General features: G+C 34.0%; 1 protein-coding gene across 1 annotated transcript; it reads left to right on the forward strand.

Moving 5' to 3' along the window:
* Positions 1-1,730: 1,730 nt before the first annotated feature.
* Positions 1,731-17,763, forward strand: LOC115449437 (cilia- and flagella-associated protein 58). The gene is made up of 19 exons (XM_030177261.2): positions 1,731-1,927; positions 2,479-2,607; positions 2,775-2,868; positions 3,264-3,399; positions 3,513-3,690; positions 3,994-4,113; positions 4,603-4,797; positions 5,030-5,151; positions 5,241-5,380; positions 7,005-7,143; positions 7,274-7,323; positions 7,442-7,620; positions 12,219-12,428; positions 12,769-12,919; positions 13,420-13,544; positions 15,403-15,560; positions 16,411-16,528; positions 16,686-16,752; positions 17,398-17,763. Exons 1-19 carry the CDS (start codon positions 1,850-1,852, stop codon positions 17,568-17,570), a joined length of 2,562 nt encoding a protein of 853 aa, XP_030033121.2. The 5' UTR covers positions 1,731-1,849; the 3' UTR covers positions 17,571-17,763.
* The last annotated feature ends 289 nt before the right edge of the window (positions 17,764-18,052 follow it).

Here is an 18,052-nt window from a genome sequence, read left to right on the forward strand (position 1 = left end):
TTACCAGAGTTTTAAGTACCTCTAAATTGTATCTCCTTTTCCTTCCATAAAAGCTTCAGGGAGTTTATGAACACAATGACCAAATTTGTATAAAAATAAAATCTTTATTAAAAGGACTTTCACATATATATTGTATTCGTCACAAAAATGTATAAGTCGAACAAGTACAAAAGTCACGCTCTAATCTATGCTCCCAAATAAATAGTAATAAAATAAGTTCTATCTACTTTAGGTGTTCCATACGATAAGTATCAAATAAAAACTTAAAACTTGTGCAACAGTTACCCTTAAAAATGCTGTTGGTATTACACAGACACGACAACAAAAAAGGATATAAAATTCCTAACTTCCTAATATCTATTGGTAATTGAAGCATTCATTGCACTATTATATTCACTTGATTAATTAATAGCTAGTTATATTTTGTTCAAATTGCAAACCGCACAAATCGATAGGTAAACCTTGTGTAAGGTAACAGACTGAACCGAAAACACATTGACAGAATTGTCGATATTCATTAAACTAATACGTGTATTTTTTCAATGTGTAGCCATTTTTGCTGTCATGTGGCATATCACTATAGGCAAAATCCGTGGCCTTTAGTAAGATATTCAATCGTTTGCCACTGTTATATTTATAGTCTACTTTCATCAAAATTACCTGAAGCTTCCATCGCAGCAAGTGTCTTCTTATTCAACTACTTGAAGTTTATTGCATTTATACTATAATAGTGCTTGTAGACCAGTGCCGGAACGTGTTTTTTTTCATATTAAACAATTTCTACGCCAATTTAAATACCTGTATTGATTTTTTTATAAATGTCACCAATCATTGGGCTTTTTAGTACATTGTATTATACATCTAAAAATACAGTTCATGGGTAGAAGTGACAAACGACTTGCAATACTATGCTTAGCAATATTCATCGTAATAAACGTAGCATTAGATACCGTTTTTCTTAGGGATTATATTTAAAAACCAATTGAGACAGCAAAAACTTGGTCAATATTTCAAACTCCTTTGACCTATTGTCCCCCTCATCACTAGAAAATTAGAAAGAGAGAGCATCATTCCGGAACGAGGCAATACGCAATCCACAGGGGTCTATAAATGATTACTGTATAGTAATGAGGAAGTAGCCTATTCTGCAATCATAGTTATTTTTGTTTAATGGACTTTCGTGAAGCCGGAACACTGCGTTTGTGATATCAACCTTTTGATTAAGATGGGAGGGGGTAAGCAACTGTGACTTGATGATAGTGGAGTAACTTTTGTACAATTATCTGGAAGTCCCTGATATTTGACCATGCCTAGAAATTAAAACATTTAAAAATATTTTGAATCAGCTTAAATTATATGTTCTTCTGCTTGAGTTCGATAATGTGATCAAGAAATATACTAACATACATTACAGGATAGACACTCTGGACCTTTGGTTGGTCATAGATGTGTCCGGTGCTGAATGAACATAATACGGGGCCAAAATATATTCTAATATCAACCGTCTTAAAAACGGTGTATTTTGTCTCGAATATCTTTTTGTATGATAGCGTATTTCAGTTGTTAAAAATGTTCCTCCTATTTCATGTTTATCTACAATTTTTTAAAATAGGATTATTTTGATACGAGTGGAGCTGCGAGGTAAACTTGTTGAAACCTATACGCACTATACGTATCACTTTTGCTATCGAACATTGCCCTTCCATAAAATCTTTTTATCATATCGCGCCGTAGCGTAACCATGACAATCTAATAACATCTCCCTTCACATTGTCAAATACCATTATATTTACAAGGCTTTTTACGTTATTTTCATTTCATTTGCGTTTTGATTCAATTTAATCCCAAGATGGACGACGAAGAAGATTTTGGTGGAGCGATGGTCATAGCTTCAGAGACTACAGAGGCTGAAAAGGAATTCGAAAAGGTTATTACTGTTTTAATATTTTTTTATATAGGTAGTCCACAGAATAAGAAATCCACACAATCTTTAATACTCATTAATGTGCCGTATGGTTTTCCACTATTATTACCATTACAGAAGTAAAACGCGTAGTAATTATGCCTGACTTTACTTGTAGTAGTAATGTTCTAATAATTTTCTATTTCTACTTTTCAACTACTCTATTAACTTCACTAAAATTTAAGATCATTTAAAAGTTGTTTACAAAGAAAATCACAACATAATTTTATAATATTATTTTGTTTTCCAATGGTTAACACCAGCGGTTGTTATCAATTCAAGCAATTTCTTGAAACCCTATGATGAGTTCGGTAAGAGGTAAAGATGCAACCTTCTATTGAATATCTATCAAACTCAATCCGCTTTTTTGGTAAAGATATAACAAAAAAACCTTGTACTCAGATGAGTCTAGAGGCGAGAATAGTATGTATTTTTTTTTTGATATCCATGCTTTTTTTAAATTTAGGCCGTTGGAAGTTCACACTCACAAGTTTTAATGTAACATTTTCGTATAGGTATTGGAACAATTGCGAGAAGCCGAAGGACTGAAGTTGTATTCCGATGTGTATACAAAACTGTACGACTCCTACTACAAGCTTAAGGAAGAAAATGTGACGCATATGGAAGAAGTTCACTCTCTCAGAGTAAGTTTAATTATTGAAGAATAGGTACTACAGGAATGGATTCTGTTATCGCCGACTTTTTATATCAGAAATACTCAGCATTATATTACGTGGCTCTTAAAAATACCAATTAACTTACCATATTGGATATGCCATCGGTAAAAGTATTTATAAAAATATGTTTACAGGCAAAACTCAGTCGCTTTGACGACACCGTGACAGACTACCTCGCCGAGATTTCTGAAGCTAATAAGACAATTGAAAAACTGCGTAGCGATATAAGTAAGTTAATATTGCAAGAAATTGCATATCAACAAAATAACAATACAATGCATCTTATATTTTAGACTAACTACGAGGCGTGGTTGTATTCCGTGCACGGTATGACAGTTCCGAAGTCCCGGGTTCGAATCCGGAGTCTTGAAATCGTACTCGTTATCGTGATAGGCTTGTCTCCTATGCGTGTATGTGTGTGTATTGGGCTTCATTTTAATTTCCATAACAGATCCATGGTCATGAATGGTTTTATTCTCTGAACGTCCCGAAAAAGGACTATATTTTAGTTAATTTTAATAAATTCAAACGCCTTATTTTACTTACTCTATTTAACATTATCGTTATCCATGTATTACTAGCATTATAGCATATTATTATTTAGTGTTAATTGCCGTTTCCAGACGAGGCGCGAGCATTGGCAGACGCGATGCATGCACGAGAACTGCAGAGCGTGGAAAGTTTGGAAACTATGAAGAAAACGGTGACCAGATTAGAAAAAGAGTTGGACGCTAGGAAAAAAGCTGGAGATGACGACGCGTGAGTACTATAATCCGTTGATAAGCAAATAAAATATATAGTGACATAAGTCGTAAATAATCCAATATTCCACAAAACAAATGCTAGTTTTCAATATCTACAATTATTTCAAGTGGAGCAACATCAGCGGTGAAAGAGAAGGAGAAATTTGAAAAAGAGAAGGCGCGTCTCCAAGGCGAGCTGGACGGCATTAGGCTGAGGTTAACCAACGCGCTGAGCTATCAAGAGGAACTGGAACAACAGAACAACGAGGGCGCCGAGACGATAGCAAAGTTGGAAGAGCAGCTAGAGGTATGATACTGAACCAACAAAGGAGTTGATATCCACATCTTAGACTCTACTAAAAGGCGCGTTAACCGAGTCTCTCATGTACAAATAACATTTTGTACATATGGCACATTTTCATTGTTATGTTTACTTAGGACTCTAGTTAGATAGTTGGAACGGAGCGAATAATGTCATGCTGATGATAATGATGAATGTATGACTCACCAAAATATCTTATAATTATTTGTGCCTGTATTTTCATCAATATTCAATCTTTACTGCTTGATGTTAGCAATTTTTTTTTATATCATTCCTTCGTGACTTCAGGAAGCGGATAACAACGCTGTAAGACAAAATCGTCTAGTGGATCATTTAAAAGGAGAAAGCGATACGCTGAAAGCCGAGGTCGAAAACAGAGGAATAGCTATGGGAAATCTCAACGATAAGGTAAGATCGTAAAAACGACCGACACAACTAAAAATTCCATTCGAAATAGTCATTACAAAGCCAGGGGGCCTAATTCAGGTATAGTTTTTGGGACTCACATTGGATGACCCATAATTCGTGTACATTTTATTTTGTTATCCTCCTCCCAGATGAATATTTTTTATGTACGTGTTCGATCAAAGAATCCAAACTTATTTTTTTAAATATTACAAATGTTATAAGTACGTCAAACAAATTTGCACCTGAATTTCAATCCCTGTTTAATTGTTTCCCAAAACGACTTATGCTACTTAGATGATTTTGTTCAAACTTAAAAGTGATGCTTTTTTACCTATATGGCTATAGAAACTGGCTTTTAATTAGAACGCCCGTAATTGCAAAAATATAAATACATCCCGCAGGCGGATTAAAGTGATCTGATTCACCATAGCCGCCTGTCTACTGGCAAAATTTTACGACGATATATGTCAAATACATTTTTTTTTTTAGTTAGCAAAAGCAGACAAGACTATAGAACGCAGAGACAAGCAGCTGCGTGACATGACTAACAAGTTGGAGACAGCCCAGCAGGAACAAGAGGCCGCTTCGGCAAAGGCAGCACAATTAAGAGAACAATTGGACTCTACCAATGCTGAATTCGACAAAACTAAGCAGACGTTGATCAAAACCACCAAGGAATTAAAGGTAACAAAAGATGCATTACGAACTAAGTATAACCATAAATATTCATTATTGTTTTAAACCGGTAGAAATTTTGAGAGTAGACATGAACTGTCAAGGGACTTTAAACAGTAAACTTTTTATGCAAAAAGGAGCGAGATGTCGATAAAGTTACATTTATGTATACAATGCAAAGGTTATATACTTATAATTAACAATTATTAAATTTTATGATCGTACTGATTTACGCTTGCAGAACATGACAGACGAAGGAACTAAATTGCGAAATGAAGTAACAAAATTAAATAAACAAGCAGCGCAACAGATGAAAAAATTTCAACTCCTCGAACAAGCCAAGGCGAATACGGAATCAGATCGGTAAAACCAAAATATATAAATGAAATTCAACAACTTTTTTCTGTTTGCATTGTTTAAATGAATTAAATTCTTCACACTGTATTCCTTAGTGAGAGACTTCGGCAGCAGGTAAGCGTGATGGAGCGAGAAATCATGTTGAGTAAGAAACAAGCCGAGTCCGATAAACGAGAAATTGAAAATCTGAACAGAGAGAAGGATATATTAAACAAGAATATGCAAAAAATACAGAGTAAGTCATTTATATTTGATGTCGTCTGGTGACGTCCTTTATGGTGGGGAAACTAGAAGTAGTATATTGAATTGCCGTTTGAGGTACATTTTGCCTATATGACATTTTTCTAAAATCTATGAATTATAAGACCGGCATAATTTTTGATACATGTGTCGGGTCGTAAGGCCGGTGACCCCAACATAACTGTCCAGTCGCCCCTGCAGGCTAAACGGTAATGGTAAAGTACTCTTTCTCCGTGAAACAAATTAAAAAGGTTTCCGAGCATGACGTCGGTAAAGCCTGCAAAGATAAATAGATATTATATCTATAGAATAATTAATTTCTGTATTTCATTAATAATTTTCGTTAAAGTATCGCGACCTTAGTTTTACCGTATATAAAATATTTGTTTTACCGTAAGTAATCCATCTCTTGTTGATTCGGTTCATGGCAAAACTACTTTTAAACAAAGTTTCGATATTATGGTGTTATGGAGTGTTCATAATTATTAGCTATTTTATTTATAAACACACTTTATATTGAGTACAGGATATTGTGAAATGTATAAAAATAAAGAATAAAATATACTAATTACAATTAATAATTACAAAGATTAAGGGTAAATCAATCAAATCAAATAATCAACTAATGTCATGTAATATCCGATTTTGTAAACAGATTAGGTTAGATTTGAACTGAGTACAAAAAAAAAATTTCATGCATAAAATTCATTTATTTAGAGTTTAGGATTTTTTGTTAAATTTTTCGAAAAAAAAACTATTACCAAACTTGTGGTGAATTTGTTTAAGATTACACCAGGGAACATAATTTTACTGATTGTAACCACTCTGGTCATCAGTGGTCATTTGGTAATTTCCCAAAGACTACTGAATTATTAATAATAATAACCAACAAAAGTGATAATTACGAAACCTTTTCCGTCGCTTTTATTCTATTATCTGAATAATAATCGCAGTAATTTATAGTATTCATTTAGGATCCGACGCGGCTAATTATTCTATTGGAATAAGGACAAGAGAACCTTGTGTTTAAAAAACCATAACTAATAGAAGTGATTGTTACATCCAAATTACTTCTATACAATCGTGATTTATATAAAATTATCAGATATAATCAAATTCAATGCGTAACAGAATCCATAATTCATGGGACACAAGAGGCTGCGTACAACGCAATGCGTGATAAATCGTAATTAATACTGAATAATTGTATGGATTGCAAGTTGATCCGTGCTTTAATCACAAAGGTTAAACATTCCCCTTTAATGACGCAGTCTGGTAATGAGTTATTGAATGTTTGTTGTCAGGAAATAAGAATTTTCTTCGATTCAAAGTATATTAACGATTTTATAATACCGACTGACATACGAGTACATATTATTGTTAGTTTTGTATTTGAATCAAAATACGTTATAAATTTAAAAAGACTTCGAGAAATGTAGTTGCAAGGCTATTTCGTCCACAAAACGCTCATATGTTTTGTAACATAGAGCAATGATGAGTGAAGATATGTACATTATACATGTAAAAAAAACAAAATACAAAGACTTAAGCTAAATAATTCCTATACAACTCCGAAGTCAAGCTTGGTAACGTTCAATTATATTTTTTTAAATTAACAGATGAAGCGTTGGAGAACCTGCAGATGCTGAATCTCCAGGAGCAGCGACGCAAGCAGCTCGAACACGAGCTGGAAATGAACGAAGCGCAGATCACCAAGCAACGGCTCCTCATACGACAACTCGAAAAGGATAAAGACAGGTAACAGATCATATCATAAACAAAATTTATATTAAAGTTTAGTAATATCAAAAAAGTTCAACATAAAATGCAATATTAAAACAAGAATCTGTAATTTTTATGGTATTAAATATTTTCATCTCATTTTCAGAATGCTAGAAGAGACAATTGCACTGAATGAGAAAATAGACGAAATTTCAGGTATAGAAGTTTAATTTGTTAAAATAATATCTCAACTACTCATAGTAATGGTCTCTTTCAACACTCTACATTTCAAAGTTGCTAATAATTAGACTAATATTTAAATTATTATATACAGAGGAAGTCCGTCTTCGTACGGCTGATATTCTGGACCTAAAGAAAGCACTGCGCGAGGAGACGATCAAGTCGCGGAAACTGTCGGTGGCGCTGGACGCGACGAGGGCCGAGAGAAACATGCTGCACAAGAACTACACCGAAGCGCTCGACGAGATATCCGATCTGAAACAGAAACTTAAGGTATTGTTTTTATTGAGCCTGTAAAACCACATTAGGCGAGTTTTATAAATGAAATTTGTTATAAATAGATATGACACCATAACAGTAAGGAGTGAATTATGAATGATATTAATTCAACTTTTTTTCGGATTTTGTAGCGGTTTTTATATTTTAATATTTTCCCGACGTTTCGAAGACTTTGCAGCCTTCGTGGTCAGGGGGGGACTGAGGTGTTGTTCATCCGCAAAGTCAATATAATAGTAATAGTCCATTGAAATGTTACATTTTTTAGGCCTTACCTTGCGTTTTTTAGAGGACGCAATTTTATTTTTTTGAAGTGTAGGGGGGTCAGTCTAAAGCTAAAACCAAGTTTGTGGGGTCGCCACCCTTGTCCCACGGCCGCCATCTTGAAAATAGGGGTTGAAATGGTTTTTACGATGTATCTCTTAAACTATTTATCTGACAATAAATGTATAAACACTTTTTGTTGCAAATTAAATTCTCTACAACTTTAGTTTAGTAACTTTGTCGTAGAACTATAAATAAAAAAGATATAAGCGAAAATGTTAAGAAATTCAATGTTAAGCAATGTCCATTGCAACGTCATCAGAACGTGTGTTTATAAGGTTCATAATACTCTTTTTGTACTCATTAATACCCAAATACCCAAGGGACAATTAGGGGTACAAAAGAACATCTGCCTGCTATTATTATTATTATTTCTAACCTCTCTTATTGTAAGAATAGCTGATAATATTGTGTTGAAGTTGTCGTTCAACTTATATCTTTTAGTTGTGCTACATATTTCTGTACGTGCGAATGTATTTTATTCTGTTTTTCATTCTGCAGACGATTTCGAATGATTTTAGACACGATTTTAACTTTAGTGAAAACTACTTTTTTTTATTAGCATTTTGACTTTTAAAAGTCTTTTAAAAGTCAAAATGCTAATGAAAATCTTACTTAGGACAACTTCAACACAATATTATCAGCTATTCTTACAATAAGAGAGGTTAGAAATAATAATAATAATAGCAGGCAGATGTTCTTTTGTTCCCTAATGGTCCCTTGGGTATTTGGGTATTAATGAGTACAAAAAGTATTATGAACCTTATAAACACACGTTCTGATGACGTTGCAATGGACATTGCTTAACATTGAATTTCTTAACATTTTCGCTTATAACTTTTTATTTATGGTTTTACGACAAAAGTTACTAAACCAAAGTTGTAGAGAATTTAATTTGCAACAAAAATGTTTATACATTTTTTGTCAGATAAATAGTTTAAGAGATACATCGTAAAACCATTTCAACCCCTATTTTCAAGATGGCGGCCGTGGGACAAGGGTGGCGACCCCACAAACTTGGTTTTAGCTTTAGACTGACCCCCCCTACACTTCGAAAAAAATAAAATTGCGTCCTCTAAAAAACGCAACCCCAAATGTAACTTTTCAATGGACTATAAATGATTCTACACTATTATAAAACGTTTTTATTTTTTATAACACTTCAAAGTTTCATTGGGACTATTTGGAAACCTTAGCTCAATTTAATGTATAATTCATCAAATGATTTGCGATTCCATTAATTTATTTGAAGACCATTATAGGAATTTTATCTGAAGTTACAAATAAATTACAATTTAACAAGGCTGTTTTTATAAACTAAAATGCTAAAACATTACCTGTAATTTACTTATAGCACATTAACATAAATCATTACATCAATAATTAACTAGACGCGCTTTTAATTACACTTCAATTTTAATGTATAATCTATATCTATCTATACTTATAATAAATCTGTAGAGAAGTCAATTCTGTACATGAAATATATTTCCAAAATAACTATCAGGGGGTGATTAGGGATCGATACTGATGCCAAAAATGCAATCTATACTTATAATAAATCTGTAGAGAAGTCAATTCTGTACATGAAATATATTTCCAAAATAACTATCAGGGGGTGATTAGGGATCGATACTGATGCCAAAAATGCAATCTATACTTATAATAAATCTGTAGAGAAGTCAATTCTGTACATGAAATATATTTCCAAAATAACTATCAGGGGGTGATTAGGGATCGATACTGATGCCAAAAATGCAATTCGTAAAATTTTTGTCTGTCTGTCTGTCTGTCTGTCTGTATAACCGTTATAGAAACAAAAACTACTCGACGGATTTTAACGAAACTTGGTACAATTATTTGTCATACTCCTGTGCTGGTTATAGTATACTTTTCATCACGCTACAATTAATAGGAGCAGAGCAGTGAAGGGAAATGTTGGGAAAACGGGAGAAGTTACTCAATTTTTTAAGCTTCCGTCGCGTGTGCAACCTTAATGGTTAAAGCTACACAGAAATCATGTATGACGGAAATGTTCTCCTTAAAATTATTTAAAAATTATCCCACGACAGCATATGTCTATCTTTTATGGTTGACTCACAATAACACGTGTAACTCCCGATAGTTTAGCAGTTCGAAGCTTTCTCATTATATTTGCCTACTCTTACGTTTATAACACTCTCAGTCATCCCTAATTAAAAAAAGTTAACATTATTAAATATTCCATAAAAAAGAATCATAGAAATCGGTAAAGAAACACCAAAGTTATACATGAAATACGCTAATAATAAGCCATCATGCGTGAATACTGAATCATGCTATAAGGATTATTTTTGTATATATATAAGGTCGCGAACGCACAGTCAGACGGCTTGCTTGGCACCTAGAGGCTAGCGAATCACCTAGCGAGTAGCTTTGTAAAACGAACATTCTCGAACGTTCGCGACCAGCTCCATTTTAGAAGTCCGAAATCCACGCGGGCGAAGCTGCGAGCGGAAGCTAGTACGAAATAAAAATATGATTAATTATTGTTTTATTTTTGCCGCAAAAAATTAAAACTGATTATGCAGGTTTATGTATTTCTAGTATTCATCTTACTGGTCTATAAATAGCAATGCATTTTGGGGTAGCATGTGAAGCCAATGAAGTATGAAATTCATCTTCAAAATTTAGTACATTCGAACATTGAACTAGAAAACTAGCTGAAAAAATCAAAATTACTATTCGACAAATTTTTTATCTACGTATCAATAATTCTTAATATTTCTTCAGTTAAATAAAGTTCAACAATTTACCTCTACATAAAGAAAAAAGAATATATCGATTAAAGTTAATGTATAAATAATTTGTTCAGCTTAATTTGTGTCTGACTGTACAAGTCAAAATCGTCGTTGATAAGGATTGGATTTTTTTAGAACAGGTTAGACACTTAATATAATTGTAACTTAAAGCTAGAACAATACTGGCCTCCGCTAGCTAAAATACCGTTATCCACGGATACAAATTTTTAAAATACACGCAAATATGCGCAGGAACTTAAAAAGTATTGGTCATGACAACTATCAGCAATATCAGAACTATCTTTTAATATCTAAAACGTTTACGATGTTATCACCGGACAATTTTTTTTACCTTATTTTTATTAAAAATACGTTCAGCGATTTCTGCGTTTACTACAACGTCCAGACTTTTTGGTAGTACCTTGAAAATAGTAATAGTAGCAATAGTTTTCCTCTATAATATACTTATGCCAATAGTTATTGATTAGTACAAAGTTAAAAAGACCATTAGCATGGCTAATGGAGTACATTTTAAATTTTGCATAGAAGCGACGACCTCAATTTAAAATAAGGTGTGACTTAATGCATTCGCAGTTGCAGGAGCAAGGAAACTTTTTTAATGCATTAATTAACACTACAAGTGTTAATTAATTTGATAATAATTCAATATATTACATTCAAATTGTCTTCTCACAATTTATCTCTACATAATATTATAAAACAAAGTCCTCAAAAGCTGTCTGTCTGTATGGGATCGATTTTCCCAAAATCTACTGAACGGGTTTTTGTACGGTATTTACTAAAAGATAGTGCAATTCTTGGGGAAGATGTACATTAATAGTAGATTACGATTTTATGTAAATTTACTGAAATATAACGATTACTGTTGAAGAGGTCGCGTGGTTATAAAAAATGTCGTCAGTCGGGATTTACGCGATAAAAACTTTGTGACACACTGATTTCCACGCGGGCGAAGCCGCGGGCACAGCTAGTTAATTATAAGAATGTTAAAATTTTTAAATTCTGTGTTTAGGTGTGGACACTTAAAATGCATTTTGTGTTAAACATACCTACGAACGAAACCATAAGATACAAGAAAGCAATTTCATGATGGTTACATAATTGCTGGTAGTAGGGTATTGGTATCTCCCCGGATAGCGACCACACGACCCAACGACCACCGACCAGATAGCTTAGGACTTTAAATTAGGTAATATATTTAGACACTAGCTAGAACAAAGCCATTATTTAAATTTAAACTCACCTTGATGATTAAGTAAATTATAAAAAGAAACAAATGGTTTTATTTTACGTAATGCATAACCAGCAGAGCATAATAATAATATCACAACTTTGTGACTTGAATGTAAAAAAGCAACTTTAATCTACATATCAAAGCGGGTATTTTAATTGCCATACATTTCGACTGCGTGGTGTAAAATATAAGATTTATAACCTTATACATCATGTTATGTTTATTTTGTTCCGTAGATGCTGGCATATCAAATTGAGCAGCTTAAAGAAGATATAAGCGGCAAGGAAGCAGGCCTGAAGACGTGTGAAGGCACACTCGCAAAATGCAACAAGAAGAATGAACAACTCCGCTCCGAAGTACAGGCTGGACTAGCGAAACTGTCTGAAGCAAGAGCAGATATCGCCGCTCTTAAGCAAGAAGAAGCGCGACTTAATAGAATTGTACAGGTAATCTTCTGATGCTTCTTGATGAACTATTTTAGTGTTTAAAAAATAAAAGAAACACAAGGTTTTAAGTGTATAAAACTCACACATTTACATCGGTTTTAGCGATCTTTAAATTGAACTAGGTTTCTTATATTTATTACTCTGTACCATAGCTTACAAAACGTGTAACACATACCAAGAAATCGATTTAGATTCTATACCAGCTCAGATATGTCCGCACATTAGGGCACACCTATGCTTTTTATATATTTTTACATACTTCAAAATACTGCAATGTATAAGAGGTAATTTGCTTTGTATCAAGTGCTAGATTTCTATAAGATAAGATATTACATCACAGGAAGGCGACACGGCCCGTGCCAAGTTGACTAAGGACTTAGAAGGGCTGATGAATGAGAGAGACGTGGTGGGAGCCCAGCTGGTGCGAAGAAACGATGAAATTTCCTTACTTTATGAAAAGATACGGATATTAGAAATCACTCTTCATAGAGGTGTGTTATTGCTTTTGTCTTTGCTTACTTAGGTATCATATCAGGTGAAATTTTAAAGGTAGATCTTCTGAATGTTTCTTCGTGCATCGAAGTACCGACCACTACAATTCATGTCCTAATTAGTTGCATGAATCCTAATAAGTGGAATAAAACAATAACTTTAACGTTTTTACGGCCAGTTTATTTAACGTTGTCAAAATGATGACGGTTAGTCGACTTTTTTGCCAAATGATTACCTCCTAAGTTGATGCACCTGCAAAGCCATAAAGGAAAAAAATGATGCTACATATTTTGTGTTCATTCTAGCTGTATAAGCAGCAGAAATTAAAAATACTGATTTTTAACGCTTGCTTTTGCCGAATTAAAATTATTTTCATTATAAATGTTACTTTTTTGAAATCTGCAAGATTTGCCAAAACTAACCACAAACGTCACAAATTTTCAATGTCACTTAAAAAAGAATAATCCAGAAACCCTCTCATGATAAAACTATACTTTAGGTGAACGTCAATATGAACAGCGTATTGAAGATATCCGTCTGCTGCGCTTGGAGATCATTAGGCTTCGGAAAGAGAAAAATCTTTTGTCCAAAGGGATTGAGAACATGACGGATTTACGACTCGAGGTAGATATTTACCCACTAGGTGTTGGTCGCGGCTTCGAACGTGTGAAATGCGTTTGTCGCTATAAAAATGCCTAAACCACTGTAGCGATCCATAGCACCATAGATACGACGCTAGCGCCATCTTCTTAGAAAAGTCAATAAAAAATTTAAATATTTCCCACATTAGCAAATTATTGGTATAAAAACTAGAGTCTATGGGCTAATCCAGAAAATTTTCTATACGTGTCCCCAATTTCATCTAAATCCGTTCAGCGGTTACTACGTTACTTGTAACAAACCTCCAAACATTTTCACAAATTTTCGCATTAATATTAGTGAGAAATAAAACGAGACCAGATGACACATCCACAGAAACACATTATTATCTACTGCTATCGCCTCTCACTACAATGAGACATTTGTTCAGATGGTCATACTGATGATTAGACATAGTACGTACCGCTAAGTATAAAAACTTTCGAATAGATGATTCTGGTTGCAGTAATGTTTCAACGGCATTCCAATCCTCGTCGTATTACCATCCATAAAGTTCTGCCAAGTGTTTTTTATATAGAACTTTTAATTCGTGGTCGATTGGTCCGTCGAAGCTGTAAAAGCCACGATAAAAATATTTTTTAGGTACCATTTGGAATGTATTCTACATAAAGTACCGCCATTCCATTTTGATACTATTAAAATAAATAATAACAGAATGAGCACCTTGAGGGGAGGTCAAGGGGGTGCACGTGCATCCCCCTGACCGAAACAAATTCCAAAAAAAATAGTTCACTGAATGACAATGGGCACTATCGGCCACAGAGGTTTTATTATAGTTTAGAGCATTAATTCCCAAAGTGGGGGGTCCACGGGAGTCTTGACAGTTTACGTTAGTATGACCAAAAATGGGGGTCCACGAAAATTTATCTGGTTTGATACTAGAGGACTAAAATGTTGGCTTGATTTCCTGTATCAATTTAGGCAGATAAAATTGATAGGGGTCGTAAGGCAATCGCCTATCGCGAAGACTGGAAGGTAAAAAAAAAAGTTCCACTGGACCAGCACAATGTTGAACGTGGTCTATGGGAAAAAAGTTTGCAAAACTCTGGTTCAGCATACACCAATAATATATTTAAATTATTAAACAAATAATATGTTCTATTTCTATAATTAAAATATATTAATTGAACTGTCGAGGAATGTGGAAGTTGAATGCCAGGCCGTGTTAGCAATTCCTTTAAAAAAATAAATTGTACCGGCATGTAGTATACAATTACAAATGTGTAATTAGGGTGTTTGTCTGTTAAAAATATAGGCACGTGCATGACAAGGACAGACTTTATGGTGTTATTTTGGTCGACCTCTCAAACAGTCAATTAGCTAACATTCAAATCATTACAATAAACATAATATTACACTCAGATAATTACTAACGTAGAATAATTTATTTCCCAAATACTTGTACAAAAAAAAAATACTATTTTAACACCATTACACGTACAGCGTGGCCGTTAAGTCATGGCCGGCTTGAAGTTAGGCCTCGTCTGTGGAAATTACTAGATACCAAGCGATAGACGCAGAGAACAGGTGCCTAGCTTCAACCCGCGTGGTTATACCGATTAATATACCAATAACCACATTATGTACAAGCAAGCCACGAGGAGCGCCACAGTCATTACATTTAGTCTGCGTAATCCTGTTATGCAGCAAAAATTCCACACTATATAATACTTATATACAAAATAAGAATAACGTGATAATAGTTTTATTATAAAAAAACTTATTCCTATATCCTGTATTCCACTGATACTTAATAAGCCAACCATGTTCATAATATGGGAAGACACTACTTAATTCAGACTTACAATTATTATGCTCCCAGGTGTTTAATCTAGAAAGGGAGCTAGGTCGCGAACGTCTCCGAGTGCGTGCCTTAGAAGAGGCTCTCGAGTCTCCTCTCAACGTGCACCGCTGGAGGAAGTTGCAAGGCACGGACCCTGAGAGCATAGAGCTCACACAAAAATTACGGCTCACGCAAAAGTAAGTTTCCACTACTTTTACAGGTTTCATTTCTTCGCCATTGTCAAAAACGCGTAGTCATCACTTGTGTCTAAAAATCCAATATTGTCTTAATTATAATTAATAGAAGTGCAGTTACGCGTCAAAAATTATTAGCGCTATAATTTAATTATAAGGGACGCAGACGCGCGCGACGTCATAATGATGTTACTTAGCGGAATTTAGGCTTTAATTCTTGCCTTTTCACTATAAGTATAATTTATTAACTATAGACTATGGTGACTATACGTGAGAAAATGACAGGAGACCGTAAAATATAATGATGCATCGTAATAAGTGTAGAGAAGGCAGTGTGACGATAGAGCTTTAGATTCATTATTATCGTAATTCCATTTTTATTTCTCGTAGATATATTATACAATTATTCTGTTAATTTCATACATTGGACATAAACATTAGATCGATGTAAACTGTAATCCATGTAAGCGGCGATAGCCTAGTTGGGTGTGGAACGGTCTGCTAAGACGAATGTCCGCAGGTTCAAATCCCAAGGGTACACACCTCTGACTTTTCTAAAAAATCACGTGTGTATTCTTTGTGAATTTATCGTTCGCTTTAACGGTGAAGGAAAACATCGTGAGGAAACCTGCACATCCGAGAAGTTCTCTATAGGAATTTTGAAGGTGTGTGAAGTCTACCAATCCGCACTAGGCCAGCGTGGTGGACTAAGGCCTAATCCCTCCCAGTAGTAGAGGAGACCCTTGCTCAGCAGTGGGCAAGTATATAATACAGGGCTGATATTATTATATTATTATTTATAAACTGTAATCCTACAACACTCAAACGAAATTGATAATCCAAAATTTTATAGGAAGGTGCTTGCTCAAAGTGAGATGTTGGTGCTCAAAGATCGCGAGCTAAAGGAAACACGCAATTTGTACAGCGCGGTAAAGGATATACTGGCTTTACAGCCCAGCCCTGAGATACAGGTAAGATCATATCATTCCTGTTACTATATAATTCTTATAGCGTCCAAATTGTTTGTAATCCATACTTATTTTATTGGGATGAACATACCTTAGTCTCGAGGCCTGATTATTTTTCTTGATTTCACTTCTAACAAGTTTTTCACCTTCATTCCTTCAGATAGTTTTGAACCGCACACAACGGGCTCTGGCACAGAGAACGACTAAATTGAAATGCCTAGTGGCTGGTAAGAATGTATATTATCTTACACATAAAAACAAATAATTTCACAGCAACGTCATTGTACGAAATAATACTACTCAGATTTAAGGTCTGTTTCACAAAATGCATGTAAATCTTATCCCCTATTTCACATAATATTAAAAACTAATACCAGATAGTATTCATTTGATTACCAATTTATTTATTTATTTCATAGCTTTATTGTACACCATATACAAAACACTGTGCTTAATATTAAAACAATGAAGGCTGAAAGGAGGTACAATTGGCGGTCTTATCGCTCGAGGCAATTTCTTACAGACAACCATGTATGTGGTAGCAATATTTCTCAGTGTTGCTTTTATATTTAATCATTAGTTTTAAAGTCGAATAACGTAAGCTTGAACATTATGAATATACATTTGAGAAAAAAAAAATAAGAAAATTAAGTTTCCATCTAAGAATGACGCTACACATGTATTTTAAAAAATATTGGCGCCTAGCGACAAAGTGATACGTCATTGTGTTGATAATGTATTATTATTAGATTAATCAAAAATAATTTGTTCAAATACGCCAAGTGTGGTACCACCATAAGATTTTTCGTTATTGTCCACATGGATGTAGTCTAATATTTTTATTTTTTTTTTATTGGAAAATGATATTCCAGAGATGAGCATGCGCGAGCGTCAAGTAACCGACCTACGTCTCGACTTAGAGCGAGTGAATGGCGAGCTGCATTCTTTCAAACAAAAGTATTACGAAATGAAAAGAGCTTTGGATGCCGAAGAGACTCGAAGATTGAAACTGGTGTCACCACCTGGTGCCAATACGCCAAATTAGATACGTGCTTGTGATACGATGACATGTCGAAAATGTTTGTGGCCATTGCTGTGAATGTTGTGGGTAGTCAAAGTACTAATATCGAGGACAAGCCGAAGGTTGAAATACAGAATAATATTGATTTATAATTATAGTGATTTCGCTGTTTTTAAAGTATTGAAATTGCTTCGCCAGTAAATACAAATTCAAAGGACAGAGCAATTTATAAATCAGATATATTCTAATTGACGCCATAACATCTCAACCTAAATATTTAAAAACAAATATTGTTAAATATTATTATTCACTCAGTAATATTTTTTTTGCTGGTGCGAATTTATTTTGATTGTTAGGCGATTGTTGCGATTTTAGATCAAATATTTCTTAATTATATTTAAAGTGCAATAAACATGTGCCAATAGGACTTATGAACTGCAATAACCTTTTACATATATTTTAAAAATCTTTGTAATGTAAATATATTATGTTGTTTAAGAAATAAA

This window comes from Manduca sexta, chromosome 18, assembly GCF_014839805.1.
Source record: "Manduca sexta isolate Smith_Timp_Sample1 chromosome 18, JHU_Msex_v1.0, whole genome shotgun sequence".
Classification (NCBI taxonomy): Eukaryota; Metazoa; Arthropoda; class Insecta; order Lepidoptera; family Sphingidae; genus Manduca; species Manduca sexta.